At 34.6% G+C, this 26,985-nt stretch overlaps 3 protein-coding genes and 2 pseudogenes across 4 annotated transcripts; all 5 read right to left on the bottom strand.

The window, feature by feature from the left end:
- Window positions 1–347: 347 nt before the first annotated feature.
- LOC104779832 (cytochrome P450 71B25-like) lies at window positions 348–2,120 on the bottom strand (annotated as a pseudogene). Its single transcript, XR_015596571.1, has 2 exons — window positions 1,127–2,120; window positions 348–1,040 (listed from the first exon to the last, which is right to left on the bottom strand). The product of XR_015596571.1 is annotated as a cytochrome P450 71B25-like (transcript).
- A 1,133-nt stretch (window positions 2,121–3,253) lies between these two features.
- On the bottom strand, window positions 3,254–4,947 carry LOC104779833 (cytochrome P450 71B4-like; annotated as a pseudogene).
- Window positions 4,948–7,628: 2,681 nt separating this feature from the next.
- Window positions 7,629–9,558, bottom strand: LOC147945391 (cytochrome P450 71B3-like). The gene is made up of 2 exons (XM_087509903.1): window positions 8,441–9,558; window positions 7,629–8,351 (listed from the first exon to the last, which is right to left on the bottom strand). The coding sequence occupies exons 1-2, from the start codon at window positions 9,347–9,349 to the stop codon at window positions 7,743–7,745; spliced, it is 1,518 nt and encodes a 505-aa protein (XP_087366029.1). The 5' UTR covers window positions 9,350–9,558; the 3' UTR covers window positions 7,629–7,742.
- A 25-nt stretch (window positions 9,559–9,583) lies between these two features.
- LOC104779835 (cytochrome P450 71B26) lies at window positions 9,584–11,717 on the bottom strand. The gene is made up of 3 exons (XM_010504233.3): window positions 11,082–11,717; window positions 10,427–11,004; window positions 9,584–10,336 (listed from the first exon to the last, which is right to left on the bottom strand). The coding sequence occupies exons 1-3, from the start codon at window positions 11,386–11,388 to the stop codon at window positions 9,722–9,724; spliced, it is 1,500 nt and encodes a 499-aa protein (XP_010502535.1). The 5' UTR covers window positions 11,389–11,717; the 3' UTR covers window positions 9,584–9,721.
- Window positions 11,718–24,729: 13,012 nt separating this feature from the next.
- Window positions 24,730–26,596, bottom strand: LOC147945392 (cytochrome P450 71B26-like). Its single transcript, XM_087509904.1, has 3 exons — window positions 26,263–26,596; window positions 25,615–26,195; window positions 24,730–25,529 (listed from the first exon to the last, which is right to left on the bottom strand). Exons 1-3 carry the CDS (start codon window positions 26,567–26,569, stop codon window positions 24,915–24,917), a joined length of 1,503 nt encoding a protein of 500 aa, XP_087366030.1. The 5' UTR covers window positions 26,570–26,596; the 3' UTR covers window positions 24,730–24,914.
- Window positions 26,597–26,985: the final 389 nt, after the last annotated feature.

Consider the following 26,985-nt stretch of genomic DNA (forward strand, 5'->3'; position numbering starts at 1 on the left):
TTCGATGGGTTCTGAGAAAGATTTCGTTTCGATTCTTTGATTTTATTTCCCAACATTAACGCTAAGAGAAACAACATGAAAATACAAAAGCATTGACATTGTTTTCGTTTTCCTCTGTTTTGTTTTGTGCTATATTTTTTGGTGATGTTGAAACAGAGTATTCACGCCAGACTATAAAACAGGAAAACGTCTTTACCACGGCAACACAAGTCAGAGTCAATACATATAAAGTCACTAGTCATGTAGTGTTTGGGAGGATAAAGCTTTCAAAATTGTTTTCAAAATATGCTTGAACAATTATTGAATCTCAACAGCCCAATGGACATCAAAATTACATTTATTTCAGATTTATTTCAGAACAACATGACACTTTTTATTTCAACAACAGATACATTACACAGTTATTATATATCATTTCTCAAGATTCAATGGCCACATCAATGGCGAAGGATAGGTAAAAGCTCAAGAGGAACTTTCTTAACAACAGTGACATCACCAGATTCTTCCATGTCCATATCTTTCGTCTCGTCAGGCAATTTCCAATCAAAGAAGTAAAGCAAATTCAAGAGTGCCAATTCAATGGTCGCAAGACCCGAAGTCATTCCTGGACAAATCCTACGACCAGAGCCAAAGGGTATAAACTCAAAGTTTTGTCCTTTGTAATCCACAGGACAGTCGATAAACCTCTCCGGGTTAAACTCCTCAGGATTTTTCCAGTATTTCGGATCTCGTCCTATCGACCATGCGTTAACCAAAACAAGTGTTTTTCGAGGAATGTCGTAGCCTTGAATCTTGATATCAGCCATCGTTTCTCTTGGAAGTAAAAGAGGAGCTGCTGGATGTAGTCTTAAGGTTTCTTTGATCACAAGCTTCAAGTACTCAAGCTTATTGACATCTTCCTCCTCGATTCTCGCCTTAATACCAATGCAATTGCGGATCTCCTCTTGAGCTTTCTTCATCACTCTCGGGTTTCTAACGAGCTCTGCCATCGCCCAAATCATGGTGATTGCACTTGTGTCTATTCCAGCGAGAAATATATCCTAGTTCAATAGAAAGACATTATCATTAATTAAGGATATATAGGTTAGATTCGAGAATGATTACGTAAAGAGATTCTTTTACTTACTTGGCTAATTCCTTTGAGATGATCAATGGTGAGCTTGAAAGATTTATCATGTTCTTGTTTATGTATCATTTGTAAGAGAGTGTCTACGATATCAGGACGATCTTGATTTGTTATCTGTAATTGATGATCATCAATTATATGATTAAGAAAAGTATCAACCTCAGTGAAGACATTGTGAAGCCTCTTATGTTGGCCTGACACAAAGCCTATAAACCATCCAAGACCAGGAATAGGAAAAAGATCAGAGACTTTGAAAGTTAAGCTTCTCTGCGCTTCATACACCAGTTCTTCGATCTTATCTTCACTGAAATGCTTTTTCTCTAAGAAACTCCGTCCAAAGACAGGCCTGAACACGATACTTGCAGCTAGGCAAAAGAGGGTTTTGCTCAAATCCACGGGAGATTGCTTCAAAGCCAATTCTCTTAGTTTCTTGACCATCAAGTCAGTCTCTTCCTCCCTAATATACCTTAAAGATTGAACCTTTTTCACGCTGAAATACTCACGAACTGAAAGCTTACGCACCTCTCTCCATGCATCACCGTATGCACCAAGGCCGATGTTTTTGTTGTCACGGGAGAAAACCCTTGTGGCGTTAGTGTTAGGTCGTGTGCAACACTCAAGGTCATGTGTTTTAAGAGCTTCTTCAGCCGCTTCACTCGATGAGAGCAAAACCATTGGGACAAACCCTAGACGTAGATGCATCACGGGTCCGTGTTTCTTGGAGAGATCGTAAAGACATCTGTGAAGCATCCCTTTTAGCTGGTGTACGTTTCCGATGATCGGAAGTTTTGCTGGGCCGGGAGGCAGATTCTGTTTCGAATCCATCTTTTTCATCATTAACAAGAAGAGAAAGGGAAGGAATAGAAGCAAGAGAAGAATCGCCATTGTTTTGGATCTTCTGTTCTTGAGAGTCAGAGAGATAGAGATATAGAGTTTGAAGACACAACAACAACGTTTTTATTACGAATAAATACACTGGCCGATTTTGTTGAAAAAAAAAAAAAGAATACACACTAGCCGGTTGGGATGTAAATATCTGTCAGAGCGTGAGGCTAATATTGTATGAAGAATATCATTACAAACTGTTCTTTTAGAGCAAGATATATTTAAGAAGTTAGAAGGAAAAAAATAAAGAATATCCAACAAATTAACAAAGGAAGAAGATATATTTAACTTTAAAAAACATAAAATTTAAACTAAGATAAAACCTTTTTAGTTAAAAAATCTTAAATTTATATAATATTAGAATTGGAAATAATATCATCATAAATTTAGACATGGACATGTGTAAGTTTTTTTATTTTTATTAAAGAAAATATTCCCTTTTTTAACATACATTAAATAATTTAATATAAAATTTTCTACAAGACTATATATTTTTTTATTTAATAACATTAATTCTAAAAAATTTTATGAGACTATATATTTTCCTATTATTTATGGTCCTTAATTCATAGGTTTCAATGTTGAAAAGAAGAGAAATTAAAAAATGTTGTAAAAAAGTTTTTCTTTTAAATATAATTTTAACATTAGATTTTTAAAAAAAAAAAAAAAAAAAAAGAAAGGAAGAGATATTTGTTTCTTGTGTTGTCAACCACGAAATTCAAAACAAATAAACGATAAGCTATTAACCAGCGAGACCATTTTACCCAAACTCAAACGACCTATATATAACTCGTTTTAATTAGTATGAATATGCTCTCTCCTTTACAACATGATACGTTTGTCTCAAAACTTTAAACCTAGACACAAACATCCTTCCTTATATACTAGAAGACTTATCAGTTCTCATTCAAATGAACTTCAATTTGAAGAGTTACCCGAAAAAAGTAGCTCGATGCAACTTGTGAAAATAAATTCCAACATAAATTTCCGATTATTGGAAGCTTTGGTGGGCTCGGAGGAAGATTATTTTTTGAAACTTTGATTCTTTTCACGAATAGAAACAAGAAAAGAGCCGGAAGAAGCAGAAATCAGAAGCAATAATGTAGAATCAATAATGGTCAAGTAGGGACAGAAAAAAAAAACATGTTACATGCATGCATGTAGCTTTTACCTTAATTTCAACAACTGAAAGGGCATCATGCTGTCTCCGTCAAAATTACATAATTTTCGCAACAACATGAGTCTTGGTAGTTCAAGTTCTCTAATTTCAAGAATCAATGGGATCATCAATGGCGAAGAATAGGAAGAAGATTAAGAGGAACTTTCTTATCAACTGTGACATCACCAGCTTCTTCCATGTCCATATCATTCTTCTCGTCAGACATTCTCCAGTTAAAGAAGTAAAGCAAATTCAAGAGCCCCAATTCAACGGTCGCAATCCCTGAAGCTATTCCTGGACAAGTCCTACGACCAGAACCAAAGGGTAACATCTCAAAGCTTTGTCCTTTGTAGTCCACAGAACAATCCACAAACCTCTCTGGATTAAACTCTTCTGGATTTTGCCAGTGTTTAGGATCTCGTCCTATAGACCATGCGTTAACCACAAGAAGGGTTTTTGGGGGAATGTCGTAGCCTTGAATCTTGATATGACTCATTGTTTCTCTTGGGAGTAACAATGGAGCTGGTGGGTGTAATCTTAAGGTTTCTTTCACCACAAGCTTCAAGTATTGAAGTTTACCAAGATCTTCTTCCACGATTCTTTCTTCCTGTTTGAATCCAATGCAAGTTTGGATCTCGTCTTGAGCTTTTTTCATCACTCTAGGGTTTCTAACGAGCTCTGCCATCGCCCAAATCATAGTAACGGCGCTTGTGTCTACTCTAGCGAGGTAAATATTCTATGTCGACCAAAAGACAATAGATTTAAGGTTATATTCGAGCTAGAATTATTAAGTAAAGAGATTTTTTTGCTTACTTGGATGATTCCTTTGAGATGATCAATGGTGAGCTTGAATGATTCATCATGATCTTGTTCACGTATCATATCTAAGAGCGAGTCGATGCTATCAGGACGATCTTGAGTTGAGTTCTGTAAGTGATGATCATCAATTATATGATTAAGAAACGTATCAACCTCGGTGAAGACATTGTAAAGCATCTTATGTTGGCCGGACACAAGTTTTATTAACCATCCAAGACCAGCAATAAGGAAAATATCAGATAATGTAAAAGGCATATTTTTGTGAGCCTCAAACATGAGTTCTTTGATCTTTTCCTTATCAATATGCTTGTTCTCTAAGAAACTCTGTCCAATGCTGTTCTTAATATGATACTTGCAGCTAGGAAAAAGAGGGTTTGGTTCAAATCCCCCGGAGATTGCTTCAAAGCCGACTCTCTAAGTTTCTTGACCATTAAGTCACTCTCTTCCTCTCTAACATACCTGAAAGATTGAACCTTTTTCACGCTGAAAAACTCGCGAACCGAAAGCTTACGCAGCTCTCTCCATTCATCACCATATACACCAAAGCCTATGTCTTTACCGTTACGCGAGAAAACATTTGAGGCTATAGTGATAGGTCTTGTACAACACTCGAGGTCATGTGTTTTAAGAGCTTCTTCAGCTGCTTCACTCGATGAAATCACGACCATTGGGACAAACCCTAGATGGAGATGCATCACGGGTCCGTGTTTCTTGGAGAGATCGTGAAGACATCTGTGAACCAACCCTTGGAGCTGGTGTAAGTTCCCGATGATCGGAAGTTTTCTTGGGCCTGGAGGCAGATTGTGTTTCGATTGTTTGATGATCTTCATGGTGAATATTAAATACAAGAAAATGGGAACGAGTATAAGGAAGAAGTAAGACAGAACAATCGTCATTGTTTTCGTTCCTCTGTTTTGTTCTCTGCTTTTTCAGATATAGAAGCAAAAGGGAAACATAGTATTTTTTTTTTTTTTTTTTGACAAAAGGGAAACAGAGTATTATAAGACAAAATTACAATGGTTTTATACTGAGAGAGCGAGGCTAAAAAATTCTCATACATATCTGTAAATAAGTATTAAAGTATTTTCTTATCAAAAAAAAAATAATGATTTGAAACGTGGCATATTGAAAAAGTTATAAACACGATAAGGTACAAATAAAATGGGATACTTTTTTACAAAATGATGTATACTTTTGTAGCAAAATATATGATTTTAATCAAACATTTCAAGTGATTTATGTTTAAATAACAAATCATGTATTATTCAATTATGGATTTTATAAAATCTAATAAAATTCCATATTATTCAATTATAAAATCTCATGTTATTGAAAACATTTTCTAAAGATTGGACTTTTAAAAACTCAAATCAATTAAATATACAGTTAAATACACCCTTTCAGTTATAAACATGTGATAGCAGCTTAATCGTTGAGAAACGGTGAGAGTTTCTTGAAAATATATAACAATTATTTTAGTTGTGTAAGATCTTTTTGATTTATTTTTAGTAGTTGAATTGCTGTGTAAATTATAACAAACAGAGAATTTATACTATTTTCAAACCAGATACTTTCTTAGGCAACCAAACTATAGTATCAAGGTAATTTTATACCATCTTATATAATAAAGTAAAGTTTCCACAAAATCAAATATCTGAGAAAATGTCATTTGTTTCGTAATATATAAAGTCTATTACTTTTATTAATTTAATAATTAAAAAAATATTAAGGATCTATTTTGAAGAAACATAAAACAATTATACAGTATTAAATATGAATCTAATTTCATATTTCTTAATCTTTATTTTTATTATTCGAGTATTATATAATATATTAGATATTTGTAAAGAAGATGAAAAACCACGCGAAACTTGAGAAATTATATTTAACTTTTATATGGAAAAACCTTTTTAATAAACTAATAAAATGCTAACGTGATAATATTAAAACATGGTTAGACATCTGAAAGTCCTTTATTTGTTAGAAAAACACATACGTAAAAATATTTTACTTATGTTTTGTTTACATTATACATATGTTTTGCTTTAATTTTTCTTAATTTTTTTTCATATAGAAATATATGTAATATGTTACGTAAATACAAAATCTTATTATTGAAATTAGTTGGAAATTATATAATTATATGTAATACATGTTCAGTTTTGTGATATTAGAAACCGGTTAAGAATTTTCTCTATAGAAAAAGATATATTAGATACTAAATATGTAAGTCATAATAGATATTTTAGGAATTTTCAGCTATATAGAACTTGTTCTCTTCATCCACTCTTTGGAAAACAAAATGTGTCTCATAACAAGATGAACATGATTTTATTGAGGATAATAACTATGTTTATTCAACATTTCAAAGACCAAAAAAATAATTAATTTGCTGCCATATATAAAGAATCACACCTACAATTTATATGTATATAGAATTTAATGAAAAATAAACTCAGTATATGTATCAAAGAATCAAATAATGTATATATATATATATATATATATCATAATTACAAATCAATAAAAATATATAAACAACTAAAAATACATCATCCAGGCATCATGTGTGGGGAGATAACTTTGTTTGTAGATACCCACTAATTGCAAACACGTTACCTCGAGAAACAATAGTGTCCTCTAGAGAAAGTGAGGTTTTGATGAGATACGGACTAAGGGACTAGTTTAAACAGAGCATGTGGTTTGGGAGAGGGAAATGGGATTGTTATAACGACTCCTTCAACACAAAAGAAGTGTGGGAGGCAACTCGGGTGTAGCACACAAGGCAGGAGGTCCCAAGGCATATGGTTTATATATCCATGCCACGCCCAAATTTTGTTTCTCTGCTTGGCTTGCAACAAGAAATAGATTAACAACGGGAGATCGGATGATGAGTTGAAATAGTGGAGCTCTCATATCTTGTGTCTTTCACTGGAAACCAGAAATCATTTGTTTTTCGAATGTCCATACTCGAGAGAAGTGTGGTCGAGTCATGCTTCCAAGCTCCTCGCTGGTAACTTCTCTACGGACTGGGCAGTTATTCTCAATCTACTCACGAATGGGTCAATAAGAAGAGTTCGATTATTTCTGTTAAGATATACTTTCCAGCTTCTCGTTTACTCAATAAGACATGTGTCCACAATTTTTTTGTTACGATATATGACATTTGTCCACAAAAAGATCATAAACGTATCTGATAAATTATTTGTTGTTAGCTCTCAAATAGATTTTTAGTTAAAAATGTTGGTGACAAAACTCAATTTTGCATTTTCAGTGGAAAACACACAGTTTTGTTGTTTTGATGGGAGAACGCGGTTTTTTGTCGTTTTGATGGAAAAACGCGGTTTTGAAATTTGGGTAATATGCTACACACGCACATTCTAAAGAGGGAATACAAAGAATTACAGTATTACGCTAACATACTCACAACCCACGAGGAATCGAGGATATTTTCACTTGCATAGTTGCATGTGCACTACCTACTCCACGGCAAGCATGTCAATGCAGGAAACTGAAATGTGGACGACTTTGGCACCACATAATCGAAATCCTAACCCTGTGAGTTATTTTCTTACAAATACATCACCAGATGTCCAGATGATGTGATCAGTTATCACTGCCATAATAAAACAAATGAGCTTTATCCTTGTCCAACAAGTTTTATTATATATATATAAAGAAACATAACTAGTCTAATTAAGTCTGATCTATTACACAGTTTAACTTCTTGTTCCTTAAGATTATGTCACCCTATCACTGGCGAATAATAGGAAGAAGCTCAAGAGGAAATTTCTTAACAATTATGACATCACCAGCTTCTTCCATGTTCATATCTTTATTCTCCTCAGGTAATCTCCAATCAAAGAAGTAAAGCAAGTTCAAGAGTCCCAGTTCAACTGTCGAAATCCCAAAAGCCATTCCCGGACATATCCTCCGGCCAGAACCAAACGGTAACATTTCAAAACTCTGTCCTCTGTAATCCACAGGAAAATCAATAAACCTCTCCGGGATAAACTCCTCTGGACTTTCCCAGCGGTAAGGGTTTTGGCCGATAGACCATGCGTTTACCAAAATAATGGTTTTTGGGGGAATGTTGTAGCCTTGAATATTGATTTGACTCATTGTTTCTCTTGGAATTAACAGAGGAGCTGGTGGGTGTAGTCTTAAGGTTTCTTTGATCACAAGCTTCAAGTACTGAAGCTTATCAACATCTTCTTCATCGATTCTTTCATTTTGTTTGATTCCAATGCAACTTCGGATATCGTCTTGAGTTTTTTTCATCACTCTCGAGTTTCTAACAAGCTCTGCCATTGCCCAAATCATGGTGATAGCACTTGTGTCTACCCCAGCAAGAAATATATTCTGATCAATAATTGGTCAAGAAATATGATTAGCTAGGTTAGGTCAAGATTAATCAAGAATCATGAACTAAATAAAGATTCTATGCTTACTGAGATGACTCCATGGAGATGATCAATTGTGAGCTTGAAAGAATCATCTTGTTCGTGCTTGTGTAGCATTTCCAACATCACATCAACGATATCAGGACGATCTTGAGATGTTACTCCATGTCTAATCTTCGAATGATCATCAACTATTTTCTTGACAAAAGTATCAACTTCTACAAAATTGTTGTGAAGTCTCTTATGTTCTCCTAAAATAAAGTCCATAAACCATCCGATAGCAGCAGTAGGGAAGAGATCGGAAAATTTGAAAGACATATTTGTTATAGCTTCAAACATCATTTCTTCAATCTTTTCCTTATTGATATGTTTGGTTTCCGAGAAATTATGTCCAAAGGCAGATCTAAATACGATACTCGCAGATAGAGAGAAAAGTGTTTTGCCCAAATCCACCGGAGATTGCGTCAAAGCTGATTCTGTCAGTTTCTTGACCATCAATTCATTTTCTTCCTCTCTGATATACCTAAAAGATCGGACCTTTTTCGTGTTGAAGAACTCGAGAATAGCAATCTTGCGCAATTCCCTCCATCCCTCACCGTATGACGCAAAACCAATGTCTTTACCGTTACGCGAAAATGTTTGCATTCCAAGAGCCTTGGGTCGTGTACAACACTCTAGGTCATGGGTTTTAAGAACTTCTTCTGCTGCTTCACTTGATGAGATTACCACAACTGGGATAAACCCTAGACTGAGATGCATCACTGGTCCATATTTCTTGGAGAGATCGTGAAGACATATGTGAAGCAATCCTCGAAGCTGGTGTAGGTTTCCGATGAAAGGAAGCTTTGGTGGGCTCGGAGGAAGTTTCTGGTTTGAGTCTTTGATCTTTTTGGTGTAAATTACCAAGAAGATAACGGGAAGGGATAAAAGTAAGAAGAAAGACAGAAGAATCGCCATTGTTCTTTCGGAGATAGAGAAACAGAGTATTTAGTAGAAAACAACAAGTTTCGATTTAATCTAGCCTGAGAAGACGTATTGAGATACGGAAACACAGGTTGGTTTTGATATATACAAAGTTAAATGTCGTTTTGTGCCGTCGGTCAGGATAAGGTTTGAGATGAAGACAGAGAGTGTGAGGTTAAGATATTATCGTACTCATACTATACGTGTAAGGACTAGAAATAAACCCTATTTTAAATATCACAGTTTATAAGACGAGAAATATAATAATGCAAATTTACATAAACAAATTAGTACAACTGGAAATTCATTTAAATATAAATACGTTTTTATTTATAGTACAGTTGATGAAGAACTTACGTTAGGTGATCAATGGTCTACGTACTTCACAGGAAAAAGTAGAAGTTCGCTTTTTTTGCTCATAGTAAGTCCAGGAGCTTCTTCCATATCGATATCTTCGGCTGTCATGCCTTCTGGTAACTTCCAATCAAAATGATACAACAGATTAGCTAGGCCAAACTCCACCATTGTTGTTCCCATGTACATTCCAGGACAAATTCTCCTACCACTCCCAAATGACAACAGCTCAAAGTTCTGTCCTTTTGCATCAATGTTACTATCCATAAACCTTTCGGGGAGAAACGTTTCCGGATCTTTCCAGGTATCAGGATCACGCCCAATAGCCCATACATTCACAAAAAGCCGTGTCTTGACTGGTATCGTGTAGCCATTGATCTTAAATTCCGTCATTACTTCTCTTGGGAGGAGAAGAGGTGTTGGTGGATGTAACCTCCATGTTTCTTTGATCACCATTTTCAGGTACTCGAGCTTATCTGTGTCGTCGAAGCTGATTCTTTCTTTGTTCTTGATTTGGCTTCTGATTTCGGATTGAACTTTTAACATGACTCTAGGGTTTTTCGCAAGTTCTGCCATTGCCCATGTCATTGTTATTGCTGAAGTTTCGATCCCTCCTAAAAGAATGTTCTGTTTACAATAACATATAAAAACAAACATAATTTATACTAGTAAAAAGTCTTTTAAATAAATTAATGAACACTATCATGATATAACTACCATCAATATTGCTTTGATATGGTTTCTTGTGAGCTTGTCATTTCCAACAACAGTTTCTTCTTTCTCAAACCTCAGAAGGAGATCCACGAAATCGTCACTCCCTTGTTTTTCCTTATTATGGAGATCAAACATTTGTTCATAGAACGCATCAAAATCTTGTACGCTTTTTTCTCTCCGCCCTTTTAAACCTTTGAACATATCGATGATCCATCCGATATGCGGAAAAAAATCTGAGGCAGAGAAGCTTCCCAACATCTCGAAAGCATCTCGGACTAACTTGTTGAATCTGTCACTGTTAAGCACAGTGTCCTCAAAACTTACACCAAACGCTACCTTGCAAACTACACTTGTAGTTAAAGCAAGAAACGTCTTGCTCAAGTTAACCGGATCTTTCAGAGAAGCTGACTCTGCGATTGAATCAATCACTTTCTTGACCTCCTCGTCCTTAATGGGTTGAATGGATTGAATTTTGTGAGCACTCAAGAGCTCTTGTGCACAAAGCTTCCTTAGTTCTTTCCAGTATTCATTATAAGGAGAGGAAGACATATCCAGATAGTTGTACGAGAGCTCTCTTGTTCCTGAGGAATTGAGAGAAGAATGAAGTAAAAACTCAGAACTTCAGTACTGTTAGTGTATGTTGTGAGATTTACAGTACCTGCTGAGGGAGGACGGCTACAACAATGGAGGTCATTGTCTTTGAGAGCTTGTTTTGCTGTCTCTGAGGATGAAAGTATAATTGTTGGGACTTTTCCAAGCCTTAAAAGCATCACAGGACCATACTTCTTTGAGAGATTCCATAGAGACTGATGTTGTAATGCTCCAAGCTGGTGTAAGTTTCCGATGATGGGAAAACCAGGAGGAGATGGTATTTGTCGATGCTGCCCATGATTTGTGCGTTTGAAGGCCACGAGAAAAAGTAAGATGATTAGGAAGAGAAGTAATAGAATCCAAATGTTAGCCATTTGTATATTATTTTGTTTTAGCTAGCGGTGAAGAAAGCTCATGCCCTGCATATACCTTAGTATATATACAACTTTGAGTAACGCTAACCTCACTAATTTAGTTGATTGAAGTCGACTTAACGGAAAAATAATGTATAATTCTTTTTCCGTTTTTTTTTAATAACTAGAAAGTAATTCGAACTTTTATACCGAAGATTTCTCAGAACGAGTATAACCATCGAGTAACTCAGTCATATCACATCTTTTATGGATGCACAGTGACAGTATGATACAATTATGAATAATGGACGACATGAGAGAGCGAAGCCAACCTAAGATCCCTAATGTTTGACCAAGAAAAAAATTGTATTATACTATAAACGTATGCATCAACAATGATCTAACTGTAGAAGTTTTGGACATTTTCACTGCTTTACCATCATGAATAATATATATTTTGATTCAAATAGTGATCTGAATTAAATTAATGGAAGTGGCTCAAGTTGGGTTTTAACGAAAGATAGAGATAATTAAGCATATATATATGGTCCTTTATTTTACTTTTACGTCAACTATATATAAGCAAAATCCATGGATATTTAGTAGGACAGTAGAACCTAATTAAAACAATTTCATTTTGTTCCAATTTTCTTGAACTTTCATTTGAAAAAACTTAGTCTATTTTTCTCTTCACATGCTATTTTAAAGGCAAACTCTTTATCAATAAAGGGTCGTCATAAGTTAGGGTCATGTGGTAGCAAGACGATTTCGACTAATGACCATAAACTCGTAACGTACAGTGTTTTGATTTTTTCGTATGTATACAACACTGCGTGTAGACACAAGTGCTTCAAACGTGTTTTAAAAAAAACTGTTCAACACCCAAATTAAGCATATTTAAAATAAATAAATAAATTATCAAAATTTAGTATTGTATAACAGCATAGCTATAGTCTTTTTTGTTTTTTGTTTTGTCAATGATGAGATGAGACTGAAAAATATCTCGACTCATGGTTCACATAATTTCTTCGTGTAGTGGAGTAATATTTTTTGCACATAATACGTGTTCATATAGTCGTCACAAATTTAGGATGGGATTGCGGTCTTAGCTTTTCGTCGCACCTTTCACTAAATTTCATAACCAAACTTATACTATAGTTGAAATGATGCAATTTCGTAGTGGTTTTATTGGTGATACTACTTATGATGGGATTATAATAGTCAACCTACAATGGATTATTAAAGCTGATTGATTATGAAGTGAAACCGTAAAACCCATACCAAAAATAATTCTATAAATTTATGATATATTACTTGATATATCATATTACTTTAATTACTGCAAGCATCTTTCCATTATTACCTTTATTTAGGGAATTTAGTTGGCTCTACCAGTTCTCTAAAATATCATGTCTAAAACTACCACAGTATTCAGTTTTGAAAATGTAAAATTGTTATCGAAAACGTAATGATCGAGAGCGTGATTGGGGAAAAGACATGAGAAAGCCACAAATCCAACAGGACGAGAAATCTGGCTTATGTTGAAGGGAAGCCGGACATTGAGTGAGTTTTATTCAGAGCATACAAATAAAACAGGAAACGTGGACCATATTGAAAAGACTCAATAAACATGAGTTGAAAAATCTGCACATGGGGACATTGTTTTAATAGACGGTGGAAAATAATATTAGAAAGTGGAGGACAATAATTTGTGAAAGTGAAAGGAGGACACAACTCAACCAACGATGGTAGATGTGGTGGATAAGACAATGACAATACGACCGATTCATATAAATTATTGTCAATACGACCGATTCATATTGTCTGTTATCGCAGAAAAAACTTCGCAAGTATTTTGAAATGCAATATTGTTATTTATTTAGTGTATACACTGGACCGGTTGCAAAGATATACAAACCATCTTTATTCTTTTTCTTCCAAATAAAGTTATTTAATTTTGGGTATCAACCTTTCCGTGCACCCAAAAACTAAAATGATAAACGAAAAATGTATCTGAATGCTTATTAAAATGCAAAAATGAAGGGACGTAGCTTATATACAGTTTTCTTGAACCGGAGAAAACATCATTTTTTATGGGTTTAGACCAAAACTGACTCAGAATTCTCTATTCCAATATTCTTTATGAAAAAAGATGAACTAATGTGAAGTGACCTTAGTGCAGTGGCAGGAGGTAAGTTCAATTGTAGAAAGTACTATCACATCAGGGATCGAGTCTTGCTTTCTACGAATGTAGGAATTTAGCTAATAGACCGGCCAGTTGTAGCCCAATGGTTGACAAAAAAAAATGAACTGATCAAAATGTATTAGCGTAAGGTTAGAAGAAATTTGAAATTTGAATATTTGATCAGTTTTAGGTATATCTTATATAATAATATAAGAAGTTTTTTTTCAACTTTTTTTTAAGGAGATGACACTTAACTTGCTATCTATCTTACACCTGTAGTTATTTGTTGTTTGGATCTAATTAAGTAAACTCATTTGTAGTTTGGACTTAATTAACTACAAGTTAATAAAACAAAAACAAAAACAAAAAATATATATATTTGACATCTCCTTCCTCCCTTCTTCAATCAGAGACATATGCAGTTCTTAGGAATCTAGAACCACCATATATCAGTCTGTGGTTAGATTCATTCCGGAATTACACGAAAATAATATAAGAAAAAATTTCTCAACTTTTGCTAAGGAAATGACACTTGGCGTGCTATCTATCTGACATGTGTAATTATTTTTTGTTTAGACTTAATTAACTAAACTTATTTATAGTTTGGATCTAATTAACTATAGGCCCATAAGACAAAAACAAAAACCTTTGACATTTTCTTCTTCCTTTCTTCAATCGGAGACATATGCATCCCTTATGAAACTAGAGTCACCATATATCAGTCTGTGGTTAGATTCATTCCGGAATCGTCTCCAGGATTGTGCTATTCAAGCATCTTTCCCTTCTAATCGGTTGTCTTAGTTCCAAGATCAAATGGTTAAAAGCAAGTTGTAAAACATATTTATCTTAGAATGTAAAAAAGAAATAGAAAATAATTTTATGAAAATTACATGTTATAGAAAAATCCATAAATATAAAATATATTTTAAATTACTTAATTATAAATTTATTTAATATTAATTTTTATTTTAATGCAAAAATAAAGAATGAGTTTTCATTAAAATATTACAATTAATTCTGAGGAAAAAAATAATTTTTATTTGATTTTAAAAGAAATTTAATATATAATGATATAATTATATACAGTTAAAATAGATAATGATTTAATTAAGTTTCAAAGAAATAACATATGTCATAAGGAGAGATGCCAAATGTGAGATTCTTAGAGTAAGAGTTTGGAGAAAACCTTGCTATATTATATTGTCTAATAATAAAGTAAGGTTCAGCTCGAAGAAATTGTTATTTGATGCTTTTTCATATAAGAAAAATTTATATATATATATATATATTTATTACATATTTCTAACTCTCTCACATAGTTTATGTGACTCCTATGACAATGAATTTTTGCCATATATGCTCTTAACTACAACATTTCTTATAAATAGGAATACACCCATCTTACTAACCTTCATATCTCAAATCTCATATAATTTTTGTATTTAACTAACATTATCTTAACTTATTTCTTATGTCATTTTTGTAGGTTTAGAAAGATCTAAATATTTTAATTTGTATGTATCATATGCTATTATGTGTATAAGAAGTTCGACCTGGAAAAGAGAAGAAGCTCAAATGGGTTGTATGATTTATACTGATAATATTTGTTATATATATAGTTAGTTTTAAAATAAATAATTGTTTATTTGATTTTGAAAGAGTTTCAATTTATAATGATATAATTAAATACAATTAAAATAGATAATGATTTTAATTTATTTTAAAAGAAATGACACATGTGTCACAAGGAGAGATGCCAAGTATCAGATTCGTAGAGTAAGAGAGGAGGAAACCTTACTATATTATATTGTCTAATAATAAGGTAATGTTTTCTTCTGGCAAACTACAAAAAATTGTCATTTGACGTTATTTTCATATCAGAAAATATATTTATATGTATTTATTGCATATATGTAACTCTCTCACGCAGTTTATATGATTTCTATGACAATGAATTTGTCATATGCTCTAACTACAACTTTCCTATAAATAGGAAGACACACATCTTACTAAATATAACGCCCATGTTCCGGGAAATATGAAATATTGGATTTTTATATCGGGAATTGAAGTGTGTTTGGTTTAATCACTGTTGGTTTATTAACTTGATTGGTTTATTAATTAAATCAAATAATTTTTTTAATTAATTTCAGTTTAGGTAAATCTTGTTTAATTTAATTAAACCAAAAACCCTATTACTTATCAAGTCACGCTTTCTTCTCCTTTGCTTGGTGGCTGTTGTCGTTGTTGGTCTGTGAGAAAGAGAGAGCTCTTGGTCGTTGAGGGTGAAAAAGGGGAAGAAGGAGAGTTAACTTGACCTTGAAGTGAAGGTAAAGGAGGTAGAACTGTTATGTTTTGGGAAAAAAATGATTCGACATAGCAAATCGTTGCAAAAGGTAATGAAATTTGGTGTAGTTATAGATAAGCCTATAAACTGTATAAACAGTTAAAGTATCATTAATATAACTCCAAAAAAAAATTAAATGTTACAAATATTTAAACCACATCTAATGCTTAAAATATTATTAATATTTAAACTCTATTAAAAATTTAAAAGTTTTAACATTATTAAATAATTGATATTCGATTTTTTAAAGACCTTGAAAATATCTTATTTATCTTCGTTTGTGCTTTATATATCTTATGAGCTGTAAAACATGCTTTTGTTTATGAATTTATAGATGATTTGATATTCTTTTAATAAAGTTTTATTTTTAGGTTTAAGGAAGAAGGATTGACATCACAAGACCTTGATTTGTTGTTTTTTGAGTTAATTTTTGGGTTTAAAAAAGAAAGATCGACGACAAGCATACATGTTTTATTAGCTATATATGTGTTCATATTACTTACTGTGCAAGTAATTTGCAATTTTATAGTATTAAGGATTTTGGTTTGAGAAAGTTTAATGCGTGTGGATCTAAAACTGAGTAAGTATACAGGTAAGAGTGATAATAATTGGGTGCATGTGGTGACTTTGCTGATCTTCATGAATTGCACAAATTTTACGAGAAAAGAGAAAATGACTTTGGTTTTGGAGTTTGATAGATTTACAAGTTATGTGGTAGTCTATAAATAAGTTTTGAATAATTATTCAGTTGAAAATAAGAAGAAGCTGACGAGGAAGAGGAAGAAGAAGAGTATAACAAATAACCGGACGCGAACAGTAAAAGTAACGATGACAATTACCATGAAAATTTGACAATGAAATTGAAGAAAAAGAATATAAATACTACAAGAAAACAAGCCTATAGCGATGACAAGATTCATCGCTCATCCCTTGCAAAATGGTAATAGTAACTGATTTGCGAAGAATGTCAGTTTCTCGCAATATCCGTCTTGCAAATTGAAAAACATAGCACTTCCCTCGCAATATTTGCGATGAATATATTTCCCTCGTAACAATCATGCAAATTGCGATGTACATTATTCGTCGCAACTTTCTTGCAAAGTGTGTCATAGTAACTCCCTCACAGATTTGCAAGAGTTTTGTGACATTTTTGCCATCGCAAAATATTAATAATATCATAAACCTAGGAACATGTTTTCCTCTCAAATTAGTTGCACTTTTGCATTCATCGCAAATCCATAACATAAAATTGCTACGGATTTTGTTTTTATTTTTATTTTCGATATTTACATTTTCATTTTGATATTTACATTTTTCTATTTTAACAATATTTTCTTATAAATAGAACATAGTTAAAATAGAAAATAAAAGTCAAACACATATATAAATAGAATATAAATTTTTGATTACAAACAAAAAATGGTCTGAACATTAGAAACCATGTTCTAAACAAGTAATTAAAACTTAAAAAGATTGTGATAGAGAGGGAATTGAACTCCGGTTCCTGTTCCTGTGTTTGTGTGAGTGCCAGTGCCGTCTCCTGTCTCAGGTATAGTTGGATTGGAGCCTCCTGTCTCTGGTATGGTTGGATTGCAGCCATCTTCAGTCCTTGTCGGGGTTCTGGTTCCAAACTTAGCAGCAAACTCAGGATCCTTCCCAGCAAGATAGTCAAAGTATGCATCATAGCTATGCATTTTTTCTACATTGTCTTGTAGTTGAGTGGCTTGAGTTGCCATAATAGTGGCTTGAGTTGCTAGAGTAGCTTCATTGACAACAAGCTTCTGATCAAGAACAACCGGATCATCAGTAGGCGGAGGCGATGGACTATAATGGCTGAAGATGCTTCATTTTTCAAAGAACCAATTCCATAAAAAAAAATTTCTTCTTCGGAGCAACCTGTCAGCATTACAATCAAACAATTACTTTCATAGTCATACATAGTCATATGAAAGAAAGACCCAACGACCAACATACAAGCTTGAGATCATAGAACAGACAAAACAACACAAATTAACACAAGACAAACTTATAACATCCAACAAAAACACAAAACAAACTTACAACACAAAGAAATTAGAAGTTTACCTTAGCATAAATTTTTTTCTTAGTATGAATAGACAACCCACCAGAACCAGAACTGTCCATGTTATCACCTGAACAAAGCTGAGATTCAACCTCTTGTATCTTCGATGACACATCATTGTAGATGGAATCCGACTTTCCATCAACAAAACTCCCATCGGGTTTTCTGTGAGTCTCTTCTAGGATACGTAGATAATCTGGACTGCTTTCACCATTCCGCTCAGACTAAAACAAAGGGTATTAGTAAGAAAAAAACGAGTCGTAAATAAGTATTTGTTAGAATTCAGAAGTAGTTGTTAGAATTCAGAAACTTACAAGTTTTCTGGCACGAGCTTTAAAAGAAGTATGGCATGAGCGGTGTTAATGTATTCCAGTTCCATCATGATCATGATATCCAGCATTACGGTCGTTGATACTCTTTACTTCTGATTTGGGATCACGCCAATATTGAAAAAGTCCAGCACAGACTTGATGATCAATCCATCGCGGCTTTGCATTATCACCATTATCCCTCCACTTTCCCTTCCACCGGCTCACTTGATCACACATCCGCTCTTTAACTTTTTCTCAAACTCAAGCCTAACTCTACTGTTTATAGAACAGTCCCAGCTATATGTTTGCTTGAAAAAAAAGAAAACAATATATATAAGTATTGGTCCAAGCTACGTTAGTAATATCTTAACTTAAAATCCTTCATAGAAAATTTCACTTACTACAAAAGTGTCATACCTTCAATTTACAATCCGCTATGGCGTCTGTGTCCAATTGGCATAAGGCTCTTTGAAATCTCTTTCAAAGATGTCAAGGACAGTGGCTGCAACACTCTTATCTTCGGAAAACCTAGGAAAACATAATAAAGAGGAACAATGAAATAAACAAATAAATAAAATTTCAAATTTAAAACTGAAATCAGTTTAATGAGTTTCTTACCAGAGAGTTGAAGGAGGGCAGTTTGGATCTAATCTTGTAAGTTGTTGACGACCAAGACTCTCGAGTAACTCCTCCAAAGTCATACTGTGTAGACGTTGAGGCAAAGAACTAGATGCTGGAGACGCATCACTGGCTGGAGATGTAGGAGTGGCTGGAGCCAAACCAATGGGTGGAGATGCAGCAGTGGCTGGAGGCGCACCAATGGGTGGAGTTGAAGCAGTTTCTGGAGGCCTATGTTGTGAGGTTGCATGGCGAGAATCCTGAACCCCGATGAGGTCCCTCGAGAACCACCACTGCAGGGACTTGGAGCATTAGTCTGAGATAGGAATAGTATGTAGTCGTTCCCAGAAAACATCTACAAGAAAAAACAAAGTATGAGACAAACATAAAAAAACTTAAATCAAACCTATAAAACCGTAAATCGCAGGAGACGAGTTTATACCTTTTTAAATTCACAGATCCGGTAGAATAAACCATAAATACAGGGGAGACAACCTTAGATTTACCGGAGATGATGAAGAAGAAGAATCGAATGAAGTGGAGAAAGGATTACCTGAAAAGAAGAGGAAGAAGAAACGAAGAAACAATTGAACGGCTTATAGTACCGGAAATGGCGAAAGGTTAACCGGAGAAGAAGAAGAAAGAAGAAAGAAACTTAGGGCTTAGCGGAAACGGCGAAAGGTTAACCGGAGAAGAAGAAGTAAAAAGAAAAAATTTAGGGTTTTAATTGCGGCTGGGTTTGAGCTCACTCAAACTAGCTCTTCCGTATATATTTATGTAGCCTTGCAATTCCGTAGCAAATATTGCGACGGCTTTGCTAGACACCCTCACAAATACGGAACCAAGGAATAAAACAATCAATCTTTACATATTTAGAAAAAAAAATATCAAAAAGCTACATATAAACTGTGTGTAATTTTTTACATTAATACTATCTAGATACATAAAAAATAATTGATATTAGAGCTAAAACCTATAAAACAAGAAGAAATAAAACAAAAATCTTCATATATTTAGGAGAATGTTGTGAGGCATTTGCGAGAGAAGCCTCGGTAATCTGTCACATATTTGTGAGGATTAGCTACGACGCCTCGCAAAAACCTCGCAAATAATCTAGACCTCGCAATTATAAAGCATTAACATCGTGAAATTTATATAATTATGGAAAAATACAACAAAACACCATTACAATTTATTCAGATTTATTTTATGATTCTTTATAAAGTTCATTATCCTCATTAGAATCTACTCTATCATCGAATAATAAAAATTCACCTAGTTCTACCACTTCTATGCATCCATCAAAGATATCTTCTACTTCTCTAATTTGTAGATCAATGTGGGTGACATTTTCTGTTGGTATGGTTAAAATGGAAACTTCCCCTACTCTTTCTTATTATAACAACACATCATAAACTAACCTGTTTAACATTAATGACTAATAACCAAATTTCATCTGTTCACTGCATAATAGGATAAGAACGAAACTTAATTTGCCCTCTTGTGATTCTACGATATAAGGGTCGAATATAGCATATATATGTTTTCACATTAATACCATGTAGATACATATAAAATGATTAATATTTGAGCTAAAAACAATAGAACAAGAAGAAATATAGCATAAATTTTCATATATTTAGAAATTATTGCGAGGCATTTGCGAGGAATGCCTCGCAAAAACCTCGCAACTACCTCGAAAATGATCTAAACCTCGCAACTACTGAGTTCAAGTAAGCAGTTACTTGCAAATTCCTCGCATATATGTTTAGGGTATATGATTTTGCGAAATTCCCTCAAAAGATTGAACATACTCTAGATTCCGCAAGATGTAATTGTGAGCTGCTCGACAATAACTATGATCATCCCACCAAACTTTCTTTAACTTTCCAGCGAGTCTTCCTATCTGAGCAAAAATATCTGGAACATCGGGAACATTATATGTAGGTGCAACGCCTCCGTCGTCACATCGTCGAGTACGTGTTTTGTTTGTTTTCATGGTGGGGCTAAAGTAGTATGATTTGAAGTGAGAAGTTTCCTTTGTTAAACTTCCGGCGACTATCGATCCCTCAACTTTGGCAAGATTTTTGGCCTTTCCTTTAAGAGATTCCATCAACCGCTCAAAATGATACATCCACCGAAATTGCACTACCCATTCATGTGGTAAAGGAAATGATACATTCATGTGGTAAATGGACTGGAAGATGTTCCATCAACGTTAAAACGCAGGAGGAAATATTTTCTCCAAGTTACAAATCAACACTGGAATATTATTCTGTAACTGCTATATACCATCAATGGTCAATGTTCTAGTGCATAAATCCTGGAAAAATGCTCTGATTACTACGATCCGACCCGTTTTTTTTTTTTTAATAAATAATAAATAAACTACAACTAGTGGTCTCATACCCACTAGCCACCTAACCACAATCACAATCAACAGCGGAAATAACCAATACCAATATCCAGTAAATAACCAATAGTAAACCAATATTATATCATAAACAATATCCAAATACCAAACATCAGGAAACATAAAACCGGCAACCTAGCAATGTTTCTAATGACCCAACTTTAGCAACCTAGCAATGCCAGACAACAACCAATCGAGTCCCTAGAACATCCTCCTCTTCATTGCCTTGATTCCACGATCACACTTTGCCTTTCCCTGTACCACAAACACAAATTGCAATGCATGAGTATTTAATAAACACTCAGTAAGGAAATCCTCCCATCTATTGGGCTCTACACACAAGCAATAGAGACATCTCTAACCATCAACCAACAATCAACAAACAACAAATAACAAACCAGGACTCTGCATCGACCGACACCAACATACATCGACCGACACCACATGGGGATGCATCGACCGACACAAGGGATGCATCGACCGATGCAAGTTACACTTGCATTGACCGACACTCGCACTGCATCGACCGACGCATGCTCCACATCACACAAAAACCCTAAGGTTTTACGCGCCGTCCTCGCACTTGCATCGACCGACGCACAAAGTGCATCGACCGATGCAACATGCCGAGCATCGTGTTTCCCCGAAGCTTCTCACCGGATCTTTGTTCCTGCAACCACAAAACTCGATCCCAAGCCACAAGAAAGCTTCCTAACGTCCCAAATAACCATCTAACAAGCCTGCCAACACATAAACAAGCAGATCAGAGAAGCTCTAGCTTAGATAAGCCATGGTCCTGCACTTACCTTTGCCACATAAGAATTTGAATCTCAAACAAGCAATAGAACACTCCTAGCAAGCTCCAACAACGTTCTAAGCCTCAGATCTCACCAGGAAACGCCACAAACCCACATAAATCACCAAGAACACCAAGAACACTCTTTCTCTCCTTTGTTTCTCTCAAAAATGGCCAAAGTCGACTAATAAGACAAAAGAATCGACAAAACGCAGAAAACTGAACCTGCATTGACCGATGCACCTTCTGCATCGACCGATGCAATCCCCAAACCGGGATTTCGGTTCGCGGGTGTTACAATCCTTACGCATATTTCCGCCAAATCTAACCTTGATTTCATACTATCTTTGGTTTTACCCTGCACATTTAAAAGCGTAGTGATGAGATTGTCAAAAAAGGTTTTCTCTATGTGCATCACGTCAAGGTTATACTGCAAGAGAAGATCTTTCCACTATGGAAGCTCCCAAAAAATATTCTGTTTGTGCCAATTGTGAGCGCTTCGATATCCATCTGGCATGTTTGCTGGTGTATGCCAGTTACCCCCATGTTTACATGTTTCTTGAGCACCATAGTTATCGATTAGTTCAAACAAATCATTGGCAAAGACGTAAGTTGGTGGAGGAACACACACAACTTTATTCTTTCTAAACAATTTCTTGTTCCTTTGACACGGATTCTGCAAGGGAATAAACCGACGATGAGTCCACCCAGATCAAATCAACAAGGTTTTCGCCCATACTTTAACTGAAATACCTCTGTACGATCCATAAAATAAGGACTTGATAACCTTCTCTGTGAGTCCACCCAGATAATATTCCGTATACGGGGAAGTCACTAATCGTCCACATTAGCACTGCCCACATATTGAAATTATGTTTTTTCGAGGTATCGAACGTCTGAACACCTTCATACCACAATTGCTTCAGCTCATGAATAAGAGGTTGCAAGAAGATATCTAGAGCTCGCTTCAGATGCTTAGGACCAGGTACCAAAGTACTCAAGAACAGAAATTCGCTTTGCATACACATATCTGGAGGAAGATTGTATGGCGTCAATATAACAGGCCATAAAGAATACTGCCTCTCTGACATACCAAATGGACTAAAACCATCTGTACTCTTGAGCAAAGTCAGGATATACCGATTGAAAATGTTTCCACGCCTTTGCATCGGATGGATGTGTAATTTCTCCTTCTTCAGTAAAATGTTCTGCATGCCATCAGATTCTTGATGCCCATAATTACTAGGTTGATCAACAGCATAATTCATACTACTACTTCCAGCGTTATTGCTACAACTATCTCCATGACGTAACCATACATAGTAATTCGGCATAAATCCTCTATTATAAAGATGCTTCTTCACTAGATTAAATTCTAAATATTTATCGTTTAAGCATTTACGACATGGACAAAATATTGTACCGTTTTCACGAGCAAAGTCTTGGTTTTTCGCCAGGTACATGAAACCGCGCAAACCATCACAAAACTCTTTCGTCACATCACCGGTCTCCGGATCTCTATGATTGTACATACACTGTTGTATTGTATACATATCATGCTCAGCACCTCCAAACATTATTATGAAATTTAAAATTTTCTAGGCTTTTTCTGTAGTCTTTTTTCTTTCACAAGATTTTTTTTTTTGGGTCGCAAAGGTTTTTTTTTCTAAGTGTTTTGTGTTGTGGTTTCCATGTTATATGGACTTGCTATTGATAGGCTTACTAAAAATAACTGCTATGGATTTGCTAGGGAAATTTGCAAGGGGTTTGCGATGAATATTTTTAAAATTTATTTTTTGCTACAAATATGTGAGGCTGTTAGATTTTTGCCGACATACCAGTTAGACTCGGGTAAAACGTGTTTGCCGACATCTACGTCCCTTGCAACTCCCTCGCAAATTTGCTACGCCATGAGTTATCGCTAATGTGTCACAAATTTGCGAGGGTTTTACTCGACCACACAAATCTGTTTCACGTCCTTCGCAAATTTGCAAGGGAGTATTCCGTCGCAAATTTTGCAAGGGAATTGCAAGTGCCCTCAACTCCGTAGCAAGTTACTCATAAATCCATAGCAAAATTTCGAAGGCATATTGCCGTTGCAGATTTCTATCGCAAAGAGCGTTTTTGTTGTAGTGAAAGATTAAAAAACAGTGAAATAAATAAGTAAACATAGATGGTGGCGATGCACCTTCTGATTCTAAAAAAGTTTCATTTGTCTAGTGTTAAAAGAAATAGTTTTCGATATGAGAAGTCACCAGTTCGATTCGCTCGCCTAAACGTCACATTAAATTCATGATTTTTAATTAGATATAATTTTCTAACACAACTGATTTTTTTGATATTTAAAAAAAATTGTATTTAAAAGAAAAATTATGAATTGATAATAATTTAATATTTTTTATAAGATAATATTTTATAACTATTATCAATTATATATAATTTTTACTAAAATATATCAAATTAACCCACGTAAATCCAAAACTTAGTTAAACCTAAAAGAGAAAATCAAAATCTTATGTTACAAGGAAGCTAATTATAGACAAATGAGGAATATAAAAGAGAAGACGTAAAAATAAAGTCTAACGACAAAAACTTAACGCGAAACTTCGTAAGCAAAGCTAGGGTAACTTTCTAATTGATTGAACGTAGACTATTCAGGCTAATCAGCTACAATAATATCCAGCTTCTAAAATAGTTGTAGTGAAGTGTTATATGTAGTTTGATTGAATATAAAATTTATTTAATCAAAAACCATATTTGGATCATTGAATGATTAAATGCAAAATTTATTCAATCAATGATCTAAATATTTCACAGGAAGAAGTAGAAGACCATTTTTCTTTCCCGCAGAGAATCCAAGACATTCTTCCATGTCAATATCTTCGACTTCCATGCCTTCTTGTAATTGCCAGTCAAAATGGTACAGCATATTCGCCAGACCAAACTCCACCATTGTTTCTCCCATGTACATTCCAGGACAGATTCTCCTGCCACTTCCAAAGGCTAATAACTCAAAGCTCTGTCCTTTTGTATCAATCTTGCTATCAAAAAACCTCTCGGGAAGAAACTCCTCTGGGTCTTTCCAGATATTGGGATCACGCCCAATAGCCCATATATTGACATGAATATGTGTCTTGGGTTGAATCTTGTAGCCATCGATCTCAAATTCAGTCATTACTTCTCTAGGGAGCAGAAGAGGTGCTAAAGGATGTAGCCTGTATGTTTCTTTAATTACCATTCTCAAGTATTGGAGTTGGTCGATGTCTTCCAAGCTGATTAGTTCTCTCTTCCCAAATTTGTTTCGGATTTCAGATTGAACTTTCCTCATCACTCGCGGGTTTCTCGCTAGTTCTGCCATCGCCCATGTCATGGTTCCTGAAGAAGTTTCAATCCCCGCTAAAAGAATGTCCTGTTACAAGAACATGTTATATATAAGTCAAGAATCTTAGGTATTGTTACAAAATTTCTTCACCATTAGGTTTTGAATATTTTACCATCAAGATTGCTTTGGTATTGTTTCTTGTGAACTTGTCATTTCCAACAACAGCTTCTTCTTTCTCCAATTTCAATAGCAAGTCCACAAAATCTTCACTGCCTACTTCCTTTTCCTCTTTATGCAGATCAATTATTTGTTCATAGAATGCATCGAGATCTTGTCCAGTTTTCTCTCTCCGCCCTTGCATACCAGTGAGCCGGTCGATGATCCAGCCGATGTATGGAATAAAATCTGAGGCAGAGAAACTTCCCAACATCTCGAATGCTTCACGGATTAGCTTGTTGAACCTGTCATTGCTAAGAACATTTCCCTCAAAAATCACACCAAATGCTGTCCTACATACTATACTTACACTTAAAGCAAGACACTTCTCGTTCAGGTTGACCGGAGTTTTCCGAGAAGCTGATTCCGCGATTGAATGGATCATTTTCTTGACCTCCTCGTCCTTGATGGGTTGAGTTGAGTTAATTCTTTTAGCACTGAAGATTTCTCGAGTACAGAGCTTTCTTAGTTCTTTCCAGTAGTCATTGTAAGGAGAGAAAGATATGTCCCGATTGTTGTAAGAGAGCTCTCGTCCCCCTGAGGATTGAGATATGAATGAAGTAACAATTCAAGACTTTTGTATGTGAACTGATTTATATAGTACCTGCTAAGGAAGGACGGGTACAACAATGGAGGTCATGGTCTCTTAGAGCTTGTTTTGCTGTCTCTGAGGATGAAAGTATAATTGTTGGGACTTTTCCAAGCTTCAAAAGCATCACAGGACCATACTCTTTTGAGAGCTTCCATAGAGACCGATGAGGTAAATCTCCGAGCTGATGTAAGTTTCCAATGATAGGTAAACCAGGAGGAGACGGTATTGATCGATTTTGCCGCCGCTTTGCATGTTTCAAGGCGGTGAGAAAAAAAAAGATGATTAGGAAGAGAAGTGATAGAATCAAAATGTTAGCCATTTGTATATTGTATTATTTTATTAATTTACCGAGTTGTGTAGATATATATATATATATAACTTTGAGATATGCTCACTTCAATAATTTAATTGAAGAAAACGACATGAAAATTAGACTGTTAAATTATTATAATTGATGAAGACAAAAGAGAGAGCCACGTTAAACTTTTAACAATTTTTTTCCTCGTTATAAAAAAAATATCTACCACGATAATTATTGAATCATTGAGATCGATAGAAATGGGACTCTCCAATATGTGACATAGATCTAGAATAAAAAATCTCGTCAATCAAGAGACAAAATATCAGAGATCGAGAACCACAAAATTAATGTCAACAGATCAAAAACAATAAATAATTGATTTAGAAATCAAAAATTAAAAATTGTTATAACAAAACGTTTAGAAAATTATTTTC

The sequence above is a fragment of the Camelina sativa genome, chromosome 4 (genome assembly GCF_030686135.1).
Source record: "Camelina sativa cultivar CO46 ecotype springtype chromosome 4, ASM3068613v1".
In the NCBI taxonomy this organism is placed as follows: Eukaryota; Viridiplantae; Streptophyta; class Magnoliopsida; order Brassicales; family Brassicaceae; genus Camelina; species Camelina sativa.